Source organism: Bubalus bubalis, chromosome 24 (assembly GCF_019923935.1).
Source record: "Bubalus bubalis isolate 160015118507 breed Murrah chromosome 24, NDDB_SH_1, whole genome shotgun sequence".
NCBI lineage: Eukaryota > Metazoa > Chordata > Mammalia > Artiodactyla > Bovidae > Bubalus > Bubalus bubalis.
Genome location: NC_059180.1, coordinates 22,410,691 through 22,432,270, shown reverse-complemented (window position 1 = coordinate 22,432,270; position 21,580 = coordinate 22,410,691). Strand labels below are relative to the sequence as shown.

The window sequence follows — 21,580 nt, the reverse complement described above, 5'->3', positions numbered from 1 at the left end:
CGGCCGGCCCCGCCCCGTGGAGGCGGAGACCTCGTGGAGGCGGAGGCCCAGTGGAGGCGGAGGCCCAGCAGCACCCGGCTCAGCGTCTAGACCAACCGAAGCGCGGGCGCTGCCGAGATCACTCAGCGCCGCGGGAGCCGGGCCAGGTGAGCGCCGCTGGGGCGCGGGGCGCGGGGAGGGGGCGCGCGCAGCAGCCGCAGCAGGCAGGAGCCTCCCGAAGCTGCCCAGCAGGAGGCTTTCAACTTGGGATGGGTTGCCTCGCTCCTACCCACCCAGCGGGGGTGATGGGTCTGGAGTGGTCCCTGCCCTTCTCCCTGTTCCCTTTCACCCGACCCCGCTTTGGGTCCCCAGCGACCTGGATCCAGAGCCAGCCATTCACTGAGACTCTATCAGAGTTCGCAAATGTTCTCTGAGCCTCAGTTTCCCTCCCCGATGATGGGGGCGGTAAGCCTCCGCTGCACAAGGCTGCAGGGAGGATTGAATGGGGCAGTGCCGGGCCAGCTCAGCGCGTAGCCCTAAGCTCCCAGAGGCAGAACAGCTCCCAGGGGTTTCATTCATTCAACGGCTGTTTAGTGACAGCCTGCTTTGTGCCAGGCACAGGACTGGGGTCCACGGACACCACTTGATCCAAACTCTCCTGGCACATGTGTGCCCGTGGCCTGTGAGGGCCCTGCCATCGGTGAGGTGGACAGGGCAGCCAGGGTTATGTGGGCTCATCAGGCAGACGTGGATGCTGAGGTGCAGTAAGGTTAGAAGGACCTTGCCCAAGGGCGCATCCGGGAAATTCGACCTGCGGCAGGGTCCCAACCTTTGTCACAGAAAGCATCCGCATAGGATAGAAAAATACTCTGGTGCCACAGACTCTTTCCCGAGGTAAAGAAGGGTTCCACTCTGTGGTTCCATTGCCCTCCTGCTGGGGGAACTGGAGTCATACTCTGAGATCCGGGGTGTCTCCTCTCCCTGTTACAGCCTTGAGTGCCAGAGCTTGTATGGCGCCTGACTATATCCCTCACTCAGAACTATGGCCAGCAGGGCAGTGTGACAGAGGAGACTAGAAGATACCATACAGCGGTCCCAGTCTCTATCCTGTGACCACCACCAACAATACCTGTGGGCCCATCGCTCAGTCACACATTTGCACCTGTTCTTTTTTTTTACTTATCTTAAATTGAAGGATAATTGCTTTACAACACTGTGTTGGTTTCGGCCATACAGCAGCATGTATCAGCCAGAGGTACACTTATGTCCCTTCCCTCGCACCTGTTCTTTTTTTATAGCCACTATCTGCCACGCGGAGCAGAGTTTACCTCTCTCTGTATCCACAGGGCCTGGCACACTCTGGTAGACCCAGAATACACAGTACACATTGCTGCTGTTATTAATGATGATAATGGTGATCCGGCCTGTGGTCCAGCCTTATCCTCAGGTGGAGCAGGAGGTAGGGGGTGAGATGATGTGACAGTGACTGACAGCCTGGCTCGCTTTAAGTCTTGAGTGAGGAGGACAGGATCCTCAGAGCCGGACCCCAAGGGCCGCAGACCTTATCCTGAAGCCCGCAGGGGGTTGGGCAAGCCTTGTGGGGTCAGCCAGCTGCACTGCTGGGGACCTGGGAGAACCAGAGGCAGCAGTTGCCAGGGCAGAGGTGGTCCAGCCCTTGTACAAGTTACCAAGGCCCTTTGGATCCCATGTGGCTCCTCCCTTCTTTCCTCCTCCAGGAAGTCCTCCCCATTTCCCCATCAGAAAGCAGTCACCACCACCCCCAACCCAGTCAGGTGGCACAATTTGATCCATCTCCTTCTAATACTACATGGGAACCGGGCTTTTAAGGAGCTGGTAGAGAAGTCGGGAATGCTTGGTGTAAATCTCAGCCATGTGGTGTGGCTTTGGGCCTTGGGTTCCTGAGCTGTGAATCCCAAGGCCTTGGCTGCTTTGTCTCTGACTCTCTGAGGAAGGCAGCAGCCACCTTGGAAGTTCTCAAGATTCCAACAGGGATAGATTTGGGAACTCAGAGGGTCTGTAATTCCCACCAGCAAGTCCCTTAAGCCCCCAGGAGTCTGATAATCCACATGACTCAAGACAACTCTAGAGCATATGCTCTTCTCTTTTTCCCTACAGGTGGATAGATCCCGAGTCCACATGGCTCAGTAGAAGATGAAGCCCAACCCGGCGGGCTCCTCCCCAGAGGCCTGCAAAGCTGCAGGACAGGGCCAGCAGAGCTGCCCTGTCTGTCAGGCCTGCGGTGGGGTCTCGGGCCTGGGGAATGTGTCTGGACCTGGGCTGGGGCCTGGTATAGTTCCAGAACGTGGATCAAGGCCTGGTGCTGCTACAGAACATGGAACAGGGACTGGAGCAGTGTCAGGCCCTTGGCAGGGGCCTAGTGATGTTCTAGGACCCAGACAAGGGTCTGGAGCAGTGTTGGGTCCTGGGCAGAGGCCTAGTGATGTTCTGGGACCCAGACAAGGGTCTGGAGCAGTGCCGGGTCCTGGGCAGCAGCCTACTGCTGCTTCAGGAGCTGGGCCAGTGCCTGATTTAGGAGCTTCACCTTCCCCTGGCCGAGAGGTAGGGCCTGGACCCAGGCGGGGATCAGGGGCTGGGCAAAGACCCAGTGAGCCAATAACAATCCCAACACCGGCTCAACAGCAGAAGACTCAGGCCACCCCTGGGCAGGCCTCAAGGCAGAAGGTTGTGGTCACCGGAGGAGCAGGCTACCTGGGCTTTAGCCTGGGTTCCAGCCTGGCCAAGAGCGGCACTTCTGTCATCCTGCTCGACCTCCGCCGACCCCAGTGGGAGCTGTGCCCAGGGACCGAGTTCATCCAGGTGCAGTGATGAGGTCTTGGGGAACGGGCCGGGGGCAGACTAGTGGCGGAGGTCAGGGGTTGGTGTCTGATGTGTAACCAGTCACTGGTAGTGAAGAGCACAGGCTCCAGAGTCAGACTCCAGCTCCCAGCTGGGCTGCCATGGCCACAGGGCCCCACACCTCTGAGCCTCACATCTTCATCCACAGAAAGGGGACACCAACAGTATCTGCTTCACTAGAGACTTATGGGGAGTTGAGGAGACAGTGCATGTAAAACTCTGAGCACGTTCTCTGTGACTTAGCTCCATAGAGGGGGCCAATGATGATGAAGACGGACGCCCAGTGGAATCATCTAGTAAATCCTGCCCCGCAGCTTGTCCGGGCTCTGCAGATGCTGGGCCTGGGTGGGCTCAGGGGGCTGGCTCTGGGACCTGCCGCAGCTGTAATGTCTGATTACCTTGGGCCCAGACCTCCTACCTCCGTGTCTTTCTCCTCTGTTTCAGGCTGATGTCCGCAATGCAGAAGCCCTGCACCGTACCTTCGAAGGGGTGGACTGTGTTTTCCACGTGGCCTCCTACGGAATGTCTGGTGCTGAGCAGGTGAGACACCCCCGACACGCACAGGGCTTAGGTCCTGGCTCTGCCCGCTCCCCTAATCCCTGGGTGTTCATTATGCTCTTCACCTATTCCAGGGAGGATTTGGGCTACACCCAGCCTACATTTGGCCCATGAGACCAAGTGCCAGTTCTGCCATTTTCTAGCTGTGTGACTAGGAAAGTTAAGTTAACCTCTCTGCGCCTCTGTTTCTTCATCTGTTAAGTGAGGACACAGCTAGAGCTAATGTCGCGACCTCCCCAGAGAGCAGGGTAACAGTGTCTGTCAAAGCATACAACAGCCTTTGACTCAGAAACTACACTTATATATTTGCAGCATTGGTTTTAATAACAAAGCAGGAACTAACCAAAATACCCAACTACTGGGGACTATTTAAATAAATTGTGATATAGCCTAACAATGAACTTCTATGCAGCCATTCAAAAAAAAGGCGAAAGAATGAGGTAACTCAATATGTGCTGATAACAGAACAATTTCCAAGGTAAGAAAACAGCATTTGACACTTTTTTTTTTTAATAAAAAACTCACATTTCTATTAGAAATGGGAGGGAAATTTCTTCTTCATTGCATACTAGTTTTACTGTTTGAATAGTTAACAACTGCAACAAGAATAAATATAGCTTGAAAATCAGTATGGAACCCACTTCCCTGTGTGGTTGTAGGGATTAAATGAGATGTAAAGGCTTCGCTGTGTCCCTGACACACAAGCAACTCTCACTGTGGCCCAGTTTTTATTTTTCACACCCCCGCCCTCTCACTTGGGTAGACGGCAGTATTATTGTCTCTGTCTTATGGATAAGGAAGCTGAAACTTCTAGAGCCAAGAAGCAATCCAACATATTTGAGGCTCTTTTCTGTGTGAAGCCCTGCATCAGGTCCTCTCATGGGGCTTATTAAATCCTGCCAACCATCCAAGGGACTCTTCCCTCACTTTATAGGTGAGGGAGCTGACTGCCAGATGGGGGGTGGAAACTCCCCAGTAGCCCAGGCAAATGGGAGCAGAAAGGGGCACTAGAGCCCCGGGCCCCCACACTACCAGGGGCCCCTGGGAACCCCTGCCTCTGAGCTGCAGCCCCCCACCCTGCCCCACCCAAGCCCAGCTGCACACCCTCAGCTACAGGGCTGAGACAGCACCTCGACTCTCACACGTCCGTCTTGCCTTTTAGCTGCAAAAAGAGCAGACTGAGTCTATAAACGTTGGAGGCACCAAACTAGTGATCGATGGTAGGCGCTCAGAGCAGAGTGTGACCCGCTGTGTGTTTGCCGCTTCTTTCTTTACCTGGGCTGCCGCAGGCCCAGCTCTGGGGGACAGGGCAGGGGGACAAAGGTGGGAACCTCCTCCCACCCCCTGACCTCCCCCGTGGAGGGTCTGTGGGCAGCACATCCTTCCTGTTCTGCAGGCGTGCCCAGGCCCTGGCATGGGGCTCAGTGTGACCTCAGTGTGTCTGGGGACACAGGAGTGGGGTTTGCACAGAGAGCTTAGCAGTTGGGAGCAGGAAACGTTGCTGAAGTTCCAAATGAGAAGACCCACCTCTGGGCTCTCTGGGCATGTCCTGCCTTATCCTCCCTCCTGTTTTTCTCTCTGATTCTAGAGTGTGTTTTCCTTATGTCCCCACTGAGTGAGACTTTCTTCTGACCTGTCCCTGGCAAGGTGGCCACACTGAGAAGGAAGAGTGAGGCAGCCTGGCCCCCAGGGACTCTCAGAGCAGGGGCTTGACCCCTCCCCAAGTTAAGGGAAGGAGGCCCTTCCCTCCTGAGGCAGGATGTGTGCTGGAGGGTGGGTGGAGGACTCATCCAAGGAGGTCCCCAGGGGCACCCCTCAGCCAACTCCCTGCTCACATCAGCACTGTGTGTGTGTGTGTGTGTGTGTTGCTGTGTGACCTGTCGCTGCAGTTTGTGTCCACCAGCGGGTTCCAAGGCTTGTCTACACCAGCACCGTCAATGTTGCATTCGGCGGGAAGCCTATAGAACAAGGCGATGAGGACTCTGTGCCATATTTCCCACTGGAGAAGGTACCTGGCTTCCTGGAGAGGTGGGCAGGGCGGACCTGGGACCCACAGTTCAAAGGGTAGGGATGGGCAGAGCCAGGGTCAACTTCACAACTCAGGGTGAGACCCAGGAGCAAAGAGTCCCCAAACAGCATGGTTCAAGCCCTCTCCTACTTCAGTCATGCCAGCAAGGGCTTTGAAATCACACCGACCTGGCCTTGAACCAGCAAAGCGACTTTCTACTGTGGTACCCTGAGCAAATCACTTCACTTGGAGGCTCTCCTTCTAGACCCAGGCATGATAACACCACTCTGTGGGGATGTGGAGAGCTGGAAATGAGACGATTATGTGAAAATGCCACGTGAGCACAAGGATTCTATGTAAACAGTCCATCTGACATGCATCCAGCATCCACATCCCAATGCAGCCGATGTCCCAGTGCAGGCGATGTGGCTGACGGGAAGCTCCATTGTTACTGCTCTGAACTCTCTCCTCTGTTCGTGGCTCCCACCCAGAGGGAGAGGAGCGGTGGTAGGGCTCAGGGCCTGGCCATTTCCCGGTGGGATCCCAGAAGTGAACTCCCATATGATCAGAAGCAAAAGTGCAGCCCTGGGGCCAGGAGGGCTGGGCAGTGTGATCAGCAGTGTCCCTGACCCCATCTGGTGGCTTTATTCTCCCTGTCCTTGAACAGCACACAGACCACTACTCCCGAACCAAAGCCATCGCTGACCAGTTGATCCTCATGGCCAATGGGACGCCTCTCCCAGGTAAGTACTGGAGGCCTGCTCACAGCCAACATGCGTGTCCCCTACTGCCTCCCTGAAGCACATGAGCGATTCTCGCTTTTAGCTGGTATGTTTCTGAGGCCCAGCTTCCTTCTAAAGGACACTTCCCCAGGGCCTTGGACATTCATCATCCAACAAATCCTGAGCACCCACACCCAACAGGGATACAGCCTGGAAAACATCAGACCCAGTCTCTGCCCTCACGTTGCTCATGGTCTGCTGGGGAGACACTTGGGTTAGCCCAAGTCTAGCCCTCTTTTCTGCCACATAGGAGGGCATCCAGTTTGGGGGAATCCTCTTCTAGATAAAAAGAGTACAAATTTATGAATATGCAGTGAGGTGTGGCACTTTGGAAGGGCTGTGCAAGTGAGGGATGCTTCAGGAACTCCCAGAAAAATTGGCCTCGGCTGCCCAACTGGATTGCCTTTTCTTATCATATTGTCATAAAGAAATAATAATAGAATAAGGACTGGTGGCAGCATGGCGCAGTGGCTAAACACCCACATACCAGCATCAGACTGAACTGAGTTCAAACCCCAGCTCCACCACCTTTCAGCAAAAGTCTCCTATCTTTTGACAGCATCTGTATAAGGTAAGAGACCCAGCTTCTCTCCAAACTCAGGGGTCAAATATATTCAGGTAAAGTCCTTGCTATCCAAATTATATTTGCTTTCTGAAATTCAGAAACTAAAAAGAATCAGAAAAGCTGGTTTCTCTCACTGGCTAAACTCAGGAGCCAAGTGGATTTAGAAGGTGAAGGTTGCTTGGTATCATAATCCCCAAATTTACAGGAGAGAAAACTGAAGCTAAGAGGTTAACTGACCTAGATCAAGGTCACACAGCTCTTAGATGGCAGACGTAGGGTTTGAAAAGCCACCTCCCCCCAGGGGAGTCTAACACCAGAGCCTGGGGTTAACCGCTGTGCTCCACTTGGCTGTGGCTGAGTGGTCTCTGACCATGAACGCTTTCCCCTAAAATCCTCCACACCTCACCCCTCACCCTGGACCTGTCAGGCCTCAGTTGTTTATCCCAGTAGGAATATCCAGCTGTGTTTCCCGGAAGTTTGAGCCTGCGCAGTAGAACTCTCATCTCTATCAGGGCCTCCCCTGGCTGGACCTGCGCTCCTACAAGTCAGACACCTAATCCTCCAGCTGAGAATTATTTATACAAGCATCCCCAGCTTTCCATGGTCAGGACAGTCATGGATACCCTGGGCCCCACCCCTCTGTGACGTAGCCGCCCAGTACCCTGCTGGCCAATGTCAGCTGCAGCCCGACCAGCCTTCCCCCCACCCCCATCCCATGCCCAGGTGACCCAGAGTTTAAAATTAGCTCCAGGCTGTCTACAGGAAAGCTCACCTGATACCTGCCTCGCAGGAAGCCTGCCACAATCTCCCTGGGTGATTTCCAGTCCCTGAGAGACTCTGCCTCTAGCCTGGCATGGAGCAGCCTGGGCCCTGTAGCAGAGTCTTGAGACTTGCAGACCCCATCCACGTGAAGGCTCTGAGTCTTCATGTCTCTGGGTGTGTGAGTGTCCTGGGGCCACCAGCACAAATCACCACTAACCTGGTGGCTCGAAACAGCAGAAATTTCTTCTCCCACAGTTCCCATAGTTCAGAGTCAGATGTCTGAAATCCAAGTGTCATTTGGGCTGAGCTCCCTCCAGACGTGTGTGGGAGAATCCTTCCTTGACTCTTCCCGCTTCTGGTGGCTCCAGGAGCTTGGGGTCCTTCTTTGGTGTGTGGCTGCATCACTTGGCGTTGGTCTCTGCCTCTGTCTTCATGTGGCCTCTCCTCTTCTCCCTTTGTGAGTGTCTTATAAGGCCACCTGACATTGGATTTAAGGCTCAACAGGATAATCCACGGAGAAGGCAATGGCACCCCACTCCAGTACTCTTGCCTGGAAAATCCCATGGACAGAGGAGCCTGGTAGGCTGCAGTCCATGAGGTCGCTAAGAGTCGGACACGACTGAGCGACTTCACTTTCACTTTTCACTTTCATGCACTGGAGAAGGAAATGGCAACCCACTCCAGTGTTCTTGCCTGGAGAATCCCAAGGACAGAAGAGCCTGGTAGGAGGCCGTCTATGGGGTCACACAGAGTTAGACACGACTGAAGTGACTTAGCAGCAACAACAGGATAATCCAGGATAATTTCATGTTTAGATCCTTAATTACATCAGCAAAGACCCCTTTTCCAAGTAGGGTAGCATCCATGGGTTCCAGGACACAGACATAACTTTTCGGGGCCCACCATTCAACCCACTACACTGGGCTTCATTGTTAAGTGAGGGTGTTGGGGAAGGAACAGCCAGGGAGGCTACAGAGCAGTCAGGAGCAGGCTATGACCCGGTGATACCGTCCCTGGCTAATTTATGAAGAAAAGGCAATTTATACTGGAAGGATATATGATAGCTTCTGGAAAATATCATCCAGAAAAATGACCACCAGGATTTAGAAATGACAGGGTCGGGGTGATTCCAGGGAGCTGGGAGGCAGTATCTGGTGATCAGTCTCTCAGGGTGAGCCCACTCTTAGGATTTTAGATCCATTTTAGTGGGATGCAGAGTTATGTTCCTGGGTGAGAAGATGGCACTGACTCAGCCTGGGTCCTGGAATGCCACCTCAGAGAAGAGAAGTGTATCTAGACTGACATTCCCACCACCCCCAACCTGGTGCAAAGGGGAAGGAGCTTCCAAAGAAAGGTGGGCTTCTGGTCCCAGAGGATGGCATACACTCAGCTCCCCAAACTGGGAGCAGGCTGCTTGGGGAACCTGAGCCTTGGGGGAAGTGGAACACCTACCAGGAGGCACTATCTCAGTTAAGGAGATGGGGCTGGGAGTCAAATAATTTACAAATAGTAACTGAAAAAAATTTTAAATGAATTAGAATAAATTAAAAATTTTGTAGACTTTCTTAAGACTTGAATACTTTGGGGGCAGCTCTTCAGGCTATATACCCCTAGACCTCCCCCCACAGGGTGACAGGCTCCCACTTCCACCAATGGGGACCCCTCGGCAGAGAATTTGGGAAGCCCTGGACCAAGCTCTATCTTAGTCTGGAGACTCTGCTAACACAGCAAAGAGGGGGACAGACCTCCAGCTCTCATGCTGATGGTTCTAGTCTTCCTTTCTGGTTGTCTGGAAAGGGTAGCTGCAACCACTAGTTACAAAGCATCCATTTTCCAGGTGAAGAGACCAAGGCTGAGAGAGCTGAGGGTCAGGGAGCTGAGCTGGTAGTATTATGCCACCAGAGGTGTGAGTGGAAACAGCTTGAACCTGGATCTCCATCTCAGCTCCACTAGGTTGAGCTGTGTGCCCTTAGGCAAATCACATCTCTTCTCTGAGCCTTGGCTCCTTTATCCATAAAACAGGGATAATAACAGCTCCCACCTCCTAGGGCTGCCTGGAGGGGAAAATTCCAGGCTTACCAGAGCATCAGATGAAGGCACCAGACACATAGTAAAACCTCTCTGAGAGCGCTATGGACCTTATCTAATGACTAGAAGAAAGAAAGAGCTCCAGCTATTGGCATGAGGGCATGTGGGTCTGTGCACATCTGTAAAATGGGCAAGTAGGACTCTCATGGGAGTCAAAGGCGGTCACGTCTATCAGAGCTGGTTAAACTCTCATGGGCCATGCACATAAGTGTTGCCTCTGTTACTAGCCTGTGAGTTTTGTGAGTTCAGGCACCATTTCTTGGTCCTCCTGGGATTCTTCACAGCATCCATTCCAGGACCCAGTGCAGAGCGGGTGGGGAGGGGGATGATTCTCAGTAGTGTTTGTTGAATGACTAGCTGATCTACTGAGAGAATAATTAATTGAATGAGAAAACTCCAAGGACCTGCCTATCCCACTAACCTGTCCAGGTAAGGACCAGGAGATGTGGACAGCCTTTCTATCCCCCTTCCTGCTCATCTACCCCTTCCTAGGCCCCTGACTGCCCTCCCCTGTGTCATAGGAGGAGGCTGTCTGAGGACATGCGTGCTCCGGCCCCCAGGGATCTACGGCCCCGAAGAGCAGAGACACCTGCCCCGTGTGGCGGTACGTTGTTCCAGCCTGAGGCCGGAGGCACGGGGGGAACCCGGCTGGAATTGTGTGAATGACGACCCATGGTCCCCATGTCAGTCTTGGGTCAGTCCCCAGAGGGGGACCCTCGGTTCTGGGAGAACTCCTGCCCCTACCAGGCCCACCAGGAACAGAGTTCTTGGGGGTACTCCAGCCAGGCCTGATACCCATAGAGAAGACGTGGAGTTACAACCCCAGAGAGGCAGAAGAAACTGTTGCCCTGCTCAGATGTGGGCTCCCTGAGGGCCAGAAGGCTCATCTCATGCTGCTGGCACCAGGGTCTCCACACAGAAAGCCTCTCTGCAAACAAGGCTGGGTGCCAGGGATATGGGTGCAAGGGGCTCTGGATCCTGTCCTCAGATTTCTCACAGCCTAGTCAAGGAGACAGGTGCCACAGTCACAGATTCAGGGTGGTAAGGGCTGAGGTGAAAGGGAGAAGATGCGAAGACAGCAGAGAGGGCCTGGCAGGGGAGGCCCAGGAGGGCTTCCTGGAGGAAGTGACACCTGTGCTGTTTGAATAAGGAATGAGCTAACCAAGGAAAGAGGGTAGTAGAGAGAAGGTGATCCAAATAGAGGAGAGAGTCTGGGCACAATGCTGGAAATGAAAACCAGTTCCAGGTTTGCAGATGTACTTCCCTGGTGGCTCAGACGATAAAGAATCTGCCTGCAATGCAGGAGACCCAGGTTCGATCTCTGCGTCGGGAAGATCCCTGGAGAAGGGAATGGCTACCCATTCCAGTGGGACTTCCCTGGTGGCTCAGAGGTTAAAGCGTCTGCCTGGAATTCAGGAGACCCGGCTTCGATCCCTGGGTCAGGAAGATTCCCTGGATCCCATGGACAGAGGAGCCTGGCGGGCTACAGTCCATGGGGTCACAAAGAATTAGACACAACTGAGTGACTAACACTAACAGTGAGCAAAAAAGACAATTCTGTCCCCCTCCCTGTGGGCTCTATATTCCCACAGGAAGAGAGACAGAATAAACACCTTATATGACAAGGAATATTCGAAGGTGCTGGGGACTGTGGAGAAAGAGGAAAAGTGCTGTGGGGTGGGGGAAAGCTAGGGTGCCAACAGTCAGGGAGCCTCTTCCAGCAGGGACATTGAGCACCTTGAGGTGACCGGTGTATCACACAGATAGGCAGAACCTTCCAGGCAGAGGGCATGGGAGGTCCAAAGCCCTGAGGTGTGAACCTGCTGGCATGTTCCAGGCAGGAGGCCGAGGGCTGGAGCTGAGTGAGACCACGGGGTTCAGTGGGAGACAAGTCAGAGAGTAGCTGGGTCCAGAGCAGAAGGGTCTCCTTAGCCATCTGACCTGCCGGAAAGGCGTCCCGAAGGTTCTGAGCGGGGAGACATGGTTTGACTTAGGATTCAAAAAGATCCCCAGCTGCATGGAGAACAGCCCACAGGGGCTGAGGGTGGAAGCGGAGGACCAGTTAGGAGGCTATTTCAGTGTCCAGGTGAGACACGGGGGTGGCAATCAAGGCAGTGAGGAGTGGCTAGACGCTGGACAGATTGTAAAAGCTGAGACAACTGGGTTTGCAGATGGGTTGGGTGCAGAGAGGGAGGGAGGTGACAGCCAGAGGGGGCTATAGAGCTTTGGCCTTAGCCCTGGGTGCTGTGGGCCGAGGGGAAGCAGGGGCGGCCAGTTGAGGTCAGGCACTCACAGGACAGGGCAAGTCTGCCTTGTCTATCTGGAAACCAAATGGGCCACCAAGTGGAGACGTCTGTGAGGAAGGTTTAGTGGGGCTGGGACAGAGAGGTCTGGCCTGAAGCTAGAAATTTGGGAGCCCTCTGCACGGAGATGGAATTAAGAGCCATTCCAGGCTTCGTCTGTGTTTCTTACCCTGTCCCCACCTCCACCAGAGCTACATTAAGAAGAGGTTGTTCATGTTCCGATTTGGGGACCGACGGACGCGGATGAACTGGGTCCACGTTCGCAATCTGGTGCAGGCACACGTGCTGGCCGCCGAAGCCCTCACCGCCGCCAAGGGCCACGTGGCTGTGAGTCTCCTGCAGTGCTCCCCTCCTTACCCCCCAGGCTGCAGGTAGGCGCCCCCCATCCCTACGGGATTCCTGGCTCACACACAACAGATCTCCCCAACTCAAGTTGCCTCATGGGCTTGACAGCCCAGGAAAGCTGGGGGGTGGCTGATACTTTTTAGAGCATTGTTAGCTCCTTGAAATGACCCTGGGAGGCAGGTGTTGTTGATCCCAGAGTGACAGTCACCAAATGCTAAGCATCTTACATACATTGCTATAATTCACCTTTAGAGCAACACAAGACGGAGATCCCATTATTGTGCTCCCATTTCTCAGATGAAGAAACTGAGGCACAGAGAGTTTAAGTGACTCTGTCGAGGTCATACAGCTAGTCACTTGGCAGTCCTGGAATCCAAAGGGACTTGTTCAGATCTTTCTCCAGGGCTGCTCGGGAGAATGGGGAGTTGGGGCAGCTGCTAGGAGCCATCAGAGAGGATGGGGTCAGGTGATGGCCCTGTGCCTGACATCCCCCTCCCCGCGTGTCCCCTCAGAGTGGGCAGGTGTACTACATCAATGACGGGGAGAGCGTCAACCTCTTCGAGTGGATGGCCCCACTGGTAGGTGTCCAGACAACGCCACCAACCCAAGTGAGGATTCCGGGATCCCCACATCTTCTTTTCCTGTCACTTTTCCTCCTTCCAAAAGCTCAGAAGGTTTCACATTAAAGGCCAGCTCTGGCAACAGTGTCCCCTTGGGAGGCACGGGAACTGGGTCATGACCACCCCTTTAGGAGGCCCGGAGCTCCCCAAGTTTGCCATGGTCCCTTTCAGCCTGCTTCCTGATTTATGTTGATGTCTTGTGAAGTTTGCCTTGTGGGCTCCCCACCTCCGTACTATATAGGGAGGCCCTGAAAGAGGTAAGTAGGAGGTGGACAAAGCCCAAAGGGAGGTGCTGGCCTTCACAAAGGGAGGCACAGCCCCCACGCTGAGAATCCCGGCCTCCTCTTCCCAGCAGCCTACAGACTCCTTGAAGGGGTCGACCAGAAACCCCACACTGGAGGATATATCTTTGGGGTATTCAGGCCCTTTGCATGTCAACTTTTAACAACTGTATTAAGATATAATTTATAGGCCATACAGTTCACCTATTGAAAGCATACAAGCCAATGGTTTTTAGTATTTTAAGAGTTGTATGACTATCACCGAAACACATTTTAGAACATTTCGTCACCTTCCCCAAAAAGAAAGTGAAAGTGAAGTCGTTCAGTCGTGTCCGACTCTTTGCGACCCCATGGACTGTAGCCTACCAGGCTCCTCTGTCCATGGGATTTTCCAGGCAATAGTACTAGAGTGGATTGCCATTTCCTTCTCCAGAGGATCTTCCCAACCCAGGGATTGAACCCTGGTCTCCTGCATTGTAGACAGACGCTTTATCTTCTGAGCCACCAGGGAAGTCCCAAAAAGAACCCCTCCAAAAACCAGACTCTTTGGCTGTCATTTCTGTTTACCTCTCATCCCACCCCACCCCTAGCCATAGGCAACCACTAACCTCCTCCCTGCTTCTATAGACTTGCCTGTTCTGGACATTTCCTATGAACAGAATCATACATTTGGGCTCTGTGTTAAGTTTCTCTCATTTAGTATAATGTTTTCAAGGTTCATCCATGTTGTGGATGTGTTATATCAGCGCTGCATTCTTTTTTATTACCAAAAAAAAAATATTCCATTCAGTGGATATGCCAAATTTTGTTAATCCATTCATCAGTTGATAGAAATTTCAGTTTTCCCTTTGGGGGCTGTTATCAGTAATGCTATTATGAACATTTGTGTATAAATAGTTGTGTGGACATACATTCTCATTTCTCTTGGGTCTACACCTGGGAGTGGAATTCCTGGGTCATACATTCCCAGGTAGTGCTAGTGGTAAAGAATCTGCCTGCCAGGGCAAGAGATGTGGGTTTGATCCCTGGGTTGGGAAGATCCCCTGAAGGAGGGCATGGCAACCCATCCAGTATTCTTGCCTGGAGACTCCCCATGGACAGAGGAGCCTGGCGGGCTACCGTAAATTCTATATAAGTGCCTTAGAGTGTGTTTGGGTGAAGAAGATGTAAAAAAAATAACTAAATGATGGGAATGAGCCCAAGTTTAAAAACCCACTCTGTGCAGTCAATTCCCACTTAGTTTCCCAGGTCATAGCATGGCTTTCATTTAAAGACTGGTGTAAATGTAGGGCTGGCTATGGGGTCTGCCCGCTCTGGTGGGCAGCTGAGGAGGGGCCAGGGGGTGCTCTGATGACTCTGGGGTAAAGGCAGTATGTGGCCCCTGCACGCTAGCCCTTCAGGTTCTGTTTTCTCACCTCAAGCCATGTTTCCTTGCAGTTTGAGAAGCTGGGGTACAGCCAGCCCTGGATCCAGGTTCCTACTTCCTGGGTTTACCTGTCAGGTAAGGAAGGGAGTGTGTGTGTGTGTGTGTGTGTGTGTGTGTGTGTGTGTGTGTGAGAAAACCCTCCATGTGCCAGATGTACATGCATTGTCGTCCCCGTGTTCAGTCACTCAGTTGTGTCCGACTCTTTGCAACCCCATGGACTGCAGCACGCCAGGCTTCCCTGTCCTTCACTATCTCCCGGAGCTTGCTCAAACTCACGTCCATCGAGTTGGTGATGCCATCCAACTATCTTATCCTCTGTCATCCCCTTCTCCTCCTGCCTTCAGTCTTTCCCAGCATCAGGGCCTTTTCTAATAAGTCATCTCTTCACATCAGGTGGCCAAAGTATTGGAGTTTTAGCTTCAGCATCAGTCTTTCCAATGAATATTCAGGGTTGATTTCCTTTAGGATTGACTGGTTTGATCTCCTTGCTGTCCAAGGGACTCTCAAGAATCTTCTCCAACACCACAGTTCAGAAAGCATCAATGCATTACCTCATTTTAAACCCAGAGCCAGGACCTAGCTGAGATGAGTGGGGCCACGAGGGCACAAAATTTAAGGAAACCTGCACTCAGGAGTCAAATGCTCCAAGCCTGATCTGCATTTGCCCAGCCCTGAGAGCAAGTGCCTCCTTAAATTTGCCCTCAAGGCACCTTACTCCCCTCACCCTAGTCCTGGCCCTGTTTAAACTCTATCCCACTTCCCAGGTGGGTGTGATCAGGCCCATTGTAAAGATGAGGGAACTGAGGCCCCGAGAGGTTAGCAGCCTGCCCACAGTGCCATGCTGAGAAAGCAAGAGAGGCAGAATTCACACTGGGCTCGGCTGACTCCATAGCCCACTCCCAGCCCTACTGCTATCCTGGAAGGTGCTAAGCCAGGCAGAGGAGAGGCTGCCCCATCCACCAAGGTCAACCTGGACTTAAGGCTGCTTTGGGACATGTGGAGGTTCAGTTTTGACCCTGGGCCTTTCCTGGTGGCTCAACAGTAAAAAATCTGCCTGCAGTGTAGGAGACCCAGGCTTGATCCCTGGGTTGGGAAGATCCCCTGGAGATGGGAATGACAACCCACTCCAGTATTCTTGCTTAGAGAATTCCATGGAGAGAGGATCCTGGCAGGCTACAGTCCATAGGGTTGCAAAGAGTCAGACATGACTGAGCGACTAACACTTTCACTTTCGCCTCCTCAGTCTTTACTCTCAAGGCCCAGTGTCTCTCTGCTGGCCTCCTTCCAACTGGAATGCTGAGCGTGTGTCAGGCATGGAGTGATCAGCCCCAGGGGATAAGTGGCCCTCCAGTCACAGATAATTGAGTTCCTGGAAAACCTCAGCTGGATCTGTTGCTCTTTAAGAGCACTGGCATGCTTGCCATTGAAAGCTGGGGTTTGCAGACTTCAGTCCCCCAGGGCACCGGCACAGAATGGCTTCCCCTGCACAGCATCGCCACCAAGAGTGACACTCCTGACCCCCAACTGAGAAAAGTTCAACTGCAGGTTCTGGCAGTTTTAGTGAATTATCTATGAATTCCCAGTTCCCAGTGAGCTAACTGTAACTCAGTGCTTCTTACCCTTGGCTGCACAGTAGAATCACCTGGGAGCTTTTAAAATCTAGAAATGCCTCAGCCACATCCCAGACCTATTATCTCAGCATTCTGTAGGTACAAGGGGGTGGGGGAAGTGGAACATTTAAAAAAAAAGTGATCCAGTATAAACCGCATGTTGAGTTCAATCACTGCCCCAACTTCTTTCTCTCTGACTCAGGAGAGCATACTGGAATAGAAGTGAGTGAGAGAGACATGATTGTAGATATCACTTTGAATCCGCTCAGATTTATTTTAAGATGTCAGGCTTTTAATATTAATAGCAACTTACTTGTGGCATATTTCATCACCAAGCAAGGTGCCCCAGACTGTGCTGAGAAACTGATTTAAAGGAATCCCAAGGGCAGGAAAATGTTGGCAAAGTGAAGACTACCCCTAGCAAAGCAAATAATGCCCCCCAACTGACCTCTGGGAGCCTCCCTGGAGTTTGTGAAGAGCAGGCACCTGTTCACTGGTCCCTCTGTCCCCACACAGCCACGGTGATGGAGTATTTGCATCTGGCTCTGAGGCCCATCTGCAGCCTCCCGCCGCTGCTCACCCGGAGTGAGGTAAGTGGGCTGCTGTGAGGGGAGCCCCTGTGCCCCGGTGCCCCTCACTTGCCTTCCTGCCCCTTCTCTACTCCCACTCTGACACCATAACTGGATGCTTGTCTGAGGTCTCAGAACCTCCCATGTGTGCCAGCTCTTTTATCATGTCCCAGCCTCTGGGCTTTGGCTTAGGCTGTGCTCTCTTGGTCTGAAGGGTGACGGCTCCAAGCCCATTCTTCATCACTGTCATTTCATTCATTAGCAGCTTGCCTTCCCAGCCAGGCTGGAGGCTCCCGAAGGCAGGTTCCACGACATTCACCTTCTGGAATGTCTCCACTCCCCAGCAGCTGTCACTGTGCACACACAGCCTGTTGATTCAAAGGCTCACAGTTTGAGGCTCACAATCCCTGCTCACTGAATAAGTATATATTAATTAAGGACCTACTGTGTTAAGGACACTGTTCTCAAATAATGATGATGCATTTTCTATTTGCATATGGAGTTTAAAAGAGATGTTTTGTTTTTATTTAAACGTTACTTTTTCGTTTATTTCTTTCTTTATTCTTAGGTGCACTAGGTCTTTGTCACTATATGCAGGCTTTCTCTAGTTGTGATGAGCGGGGGCTACTCTTCCTGAGGAGCACCGGCTCGAGGTGCAGGGGCTTCAGTAGTAACAACACACAGGCTCCGTAGTTGTGGCTCATGGACCCTAGGGCACATGGGCTCCAATGGTTGGGGCACATGGGCTTTAGTTGCTCTGAGGCATATGGAACATTCCCAGACCAGGGATTGAACCCATGTCCCCTGCATTAGCAGGCAGATTCTCATCCACTGTACCAGCAGGGAAGTCCTAAAAGAGAGAATGTTTTAATGCAGATTGTAAATAGTAAAGCAACAGTGGTGTTTGGTGTTACTTGCAAAATCCTTCCTTTCTCCCTTGACTGTCCCTGATGCATGGCTAAGTTAGGAAGGCCAAAAAGATTAGTATCTCATTTAATGGTGAAAAATTGTGAGCACTAGAGTGAACCAATCACTGATTGGTTCAAGGCTTCCCAGGTGGCTCAGTGGTAAAGAATCCGCCTGCCAATGCAGGAGACGCAGGAGACATGGGTTCGATCCCTGGGCCGAGAAGATCCCCTGGAGGAGGAAATGGCAAACCATACTGTATTTTTGCCTGGAAAATCCCATGGCCAGAGGAGCCTGGTAGGCTACCATCCATGGGGTCCCAAAGAGTTGGACACAACTGAGTATGCATACACACACCAAGGTCCCACCTAGAATTGACTTCACACTCAAAGCTCAGTGCTCCCCACCTCAGAGAATCAAGAATGGGCCATGGAAAGAAGCAGTTCCCTATGGTTTCTCCTTTTAACCATCTGGACTAGCAGAGAAAAGAGAAAAATAAAAACAGGGACCATCTATTGTGTGATGATGAAATACCAGGCATTGTGTTTATCTCATTTAATCTTGACAACCACTATGCACTGTGGATTCTGTTATCACTTCCATGTACAGAGGAGGAAATGAAACACAGGTTAGGGGAGGGGGAGAGGGTGAAATAACCTGCCCATTACTATTTGCTTATGTAGCAGCACTGAGATTTGAACCCAGACCAGACCTAAAAGATTCCAGGCTTAACCATTAGCTTGTGAAATGTCAGGAATCATATTCACATAGAATAGCTGCCAAGGTGCTGCTGAATTGTGGTCGGGCTGGGAGCTGGCTCCTCTGTCTTTCCCCTATCTCTCTCCGGTTTCCTTGTTCAATTTTGGAGCAAAGGATCCCTAGTTAGTTCTGAAGTTTCTGAGCACCGTGGCTCAGGCGCCCTCTGCTGGCCAGTCTATGACATATTAACCAGCCCTCTAGTTTGACTTCCTAGCCTTTTTTCATTTGTTTCACATGTATTGAGCACCTACTGTATGCCAGGCATTGTTCTAAGGAATGAAGGTAGGACTGACCTTACTTCCTATTCGCATATACTGTTCAAAAGAGGATTTTTTTTAATTGAAGAATAGTTGATTTACAATGTCTTAATTACTGCTATATAGCAAAGTGATTGTTATATATCCTTACATTCTTTTTTTAATATTCTTTTCCATTATGGTTTGGGGCTTCCCTTGTGGCTCAGCTAGTAAAGAATCTGCCTGCAGTGCGGGAGACCTGGATTTGATCCCTGGGATGGGAAAATCCCCTGGAGAAGGGAACGGCTACCCACTCCAATATTCTGGCCTGGAGAATTCCATGGATTGTATAAGTCCACGGGGTCACAAAGAGTTGGACATGACTGAGCGACTTTCAAATATATATAATCTTGGGGGAGTTGTGTTGGGTCTTTGTTGCTGCATGCAGGCTTTCTCTAATTGCAATGAGTGGGGACTACTCTTCTTTCTGATGGTTCTCACTGTAGTGGCTTCTCTTGCTATGGAGCACAGGCTCTAGGTATATAGGCTTCAGTAGTTGCGGCAGAGGAGCTCAGCAGTTGCAGCTTGTGGGCCCTAGAGTGCGGGCTCAGGAGTTGGAGCCCACGGGCTTTAGCTGCTCTTTGGCACGTGGAATCTTCCTGGACCAGGGATCAAACCTATGTCCCCTGCATTGCCAGGCGGATTCTTATCCACTGTACCACCAGGGATGTCCATATCATAGAATATTGAATATAATTCTCTGGGCTATACAGGCCCTTGTTGTTTATTAAGAGAGGATATTTTAATGCAGATTATAAACAGTAATCGGAGAAGGCAATGGCACCCCACTCCAGTACTTTTGCCTGGAAAATCCCATGGATGGAGGAGCCTGGTAGGCTGCAGTCCATGGGGTCGCTAAGAGTTGGACACGACTGAGCGACTTCGCTTTCACTTTCCACTTTCATGCATTGGAGAAGGAAATGGCAACCCACTCCAGTGTTCTTGCCTGGAGAATCCCAGGGACGGGGGAGCCTGGTGGCTGCCGTCTATGGGGTCACACAGAGTCGGACACAACTGAAGTGACTTAGCATAGTATAGCACAGCATAAACAGTAATAATCTGTTAATTCCTGGTGGCTCAGCCAGTAGAGTCCACCTGCAATGAGGGAATCCTGGGTTCGATCCCTGGGTCGGGAAGATCCCTTGGAGAAGGAAATGGCAACCCACTCCAGTATTCTTGCCTGGAGAATTCCATGGACAGAGGAGCCTGGTGGGCTACAGTCCACAAAGAGTTGGACATGACTAAGTGACTAACTTTCACTTTCACTTTCATAAACAGTAAAGCAACAAGTGGTGTTTGGTATTATATGCAAAATCCTTCCAGTCCACTCTCTGATTTGACTGTCCCTGATGCTCTGGTAAGTTAGGAAGGGCAAAAAGATTATAATTTCATTTAATGGCGAGCTCACAGTCCATCCAAAGAGGAAGACGACCCAAAAACCAGGCAACTCAACACACTGTGATAAGGACTATATTGGGGGAAGTGATGAGAAACTTCAGAGTACACGGAAGAGGCACATAAACCAATTCTGAGGAAGTTAGGGAGGGTTTCCCAAAGGAGGTGATATCCAAACCTGAGATCTGGGACCCCTGTTTATCTAGTCCACAGCTGTATCCCCCAAAGCCCTAAACTTGCTAACTGAGGCAAAAAGAGACAAGAACTGGCCTCTCTCCCTCTCTCCCCACACTAGCATCCAAGACCAAGGGCTTGACCCCAAGGGCTGTTACAGGGCCACAGCAGAATCAAGCAGCTAGTGGACTCCTTCCCAGTGTTCAGCTGAGGAACTAAAGCAGAAGAAATGAACCAAGTGGGAGGGCATCCTCCCAGTCCTAACATAGCAGGGAAAGGCATGGGCTAGAATTTGGCTCCCTTGTGTGACCCTGGGCAAGTCGCTTAACCTCTCTGATCAATTTTCAAGAGGAGTCGGTGGTATTAGCATTTCAGAAGATTAAATGAGACGAGGCCCAGAAAGAATTCAGTCCGACAGGCACAGGGTGCTAGCTCAGCAGTCGTTAGCTGTCGGTACTACCTTTGAAGCCTGTGGGCCCCAGGACTTCTGCCAGCAGGGAAGGTTGCTCAGGCCCTGGAGAGTCATCACTTCTGCGTAATTGAATTCCTCTCTTAAGGAAGCTCACTTAATCAGCAAGGGAGTGAAGGCTGTGCCCTGGGACCTGCCTGCCCAGACTCGATCTGGGACCGTGGGCTGAAGAGCTCAGGGTGTCCCCTGGAGACACTTGTTTCCGGAGAGCTGCACCCAGGCTACAGGCAGAATGTATCAAGGTCCTCCTGAGCCCCAGCATCTTCTAGGCCAGGGAAGGGAGTGCAGAGGTGGGGCCTTTACTTTTGGGGGACTGAGAAATTCAATAGGGTGAGGAGATGCCGAAAAGACATCGGGGAGGCGACGCCCTCAAAGAAAATGGGGGCGGAAGAGAGAAAGGAAGTCCTCCCCATGAGGACAGCGAAGGCGCAAGATCCAACACTTTGGGAGGTCCTTTTAAATCGCTGTGAGACGCAGGGGAATCCCTACCCTCTCCCGTCCCAGTGAAACAAGGTTGCCTCCCACGCCCATTAGTCCCGCCCCGCGGCTGTCCCGCCTCTCCCCGCAGGTGCGCAGTGTGGCCGTGACACACACCTTCCAGATCGCCAAGGCCCGCGCCCAGCTTGGCTACGTGCCCGACAAGTTCAGCTTCGCGGACGCAGTGGAGCGATATGTGCAGTCAACAGACGGGCGGACCCGCGGCTCCATCACGCGAACGCTCCTGCGGCTGCTGCTCGGGCTGTTGCTGTTCCTTGGCCTGCCCGTCCTGGCCCTGCGCTTCCTAGGCCTGCAGCCGTCCGTCATCTGA

At 52.2% G+C, this 21,580-nt stretch overlaps 1 protein-coding gene across 1 annotated transcript; it reads left to right on the top strand.

Moving 5' to 3' along the window:
• The first annotated feature begins 2,151 nt into the window (after nucleotides 1–2,151).
• On the top strand, nucleotides 2,152–21,580 carry SDR42E2 (short chain dehydrogenase/reductase family 42E, member 2). The gene is made up of 12 exons (XM_044935835.1): nucleotides 2,152–2,223; nucleotides 2,641–2,817; nucleotides 3,301–3,396; nucleotides 4,577–4,634; nucleotides 5,304–5,422; nucleotides 6,090–6,165; nucleotides 10,141–10,223; nucleotides 12,112–12,249; nucleotides 12,780–12,845; nucleotides 14,606–14,669; nucleotides 16,721–16,794; nucleotides 21,341–21,580. The coding sequence occupies exons 1-12, from the start codon at nucleotides 2,152–2,154 to the stop codon at nucleotides 21,578–21,580; spliced, it is 1,263 nt and encodes a 420-aa protein (XP_044791770.1).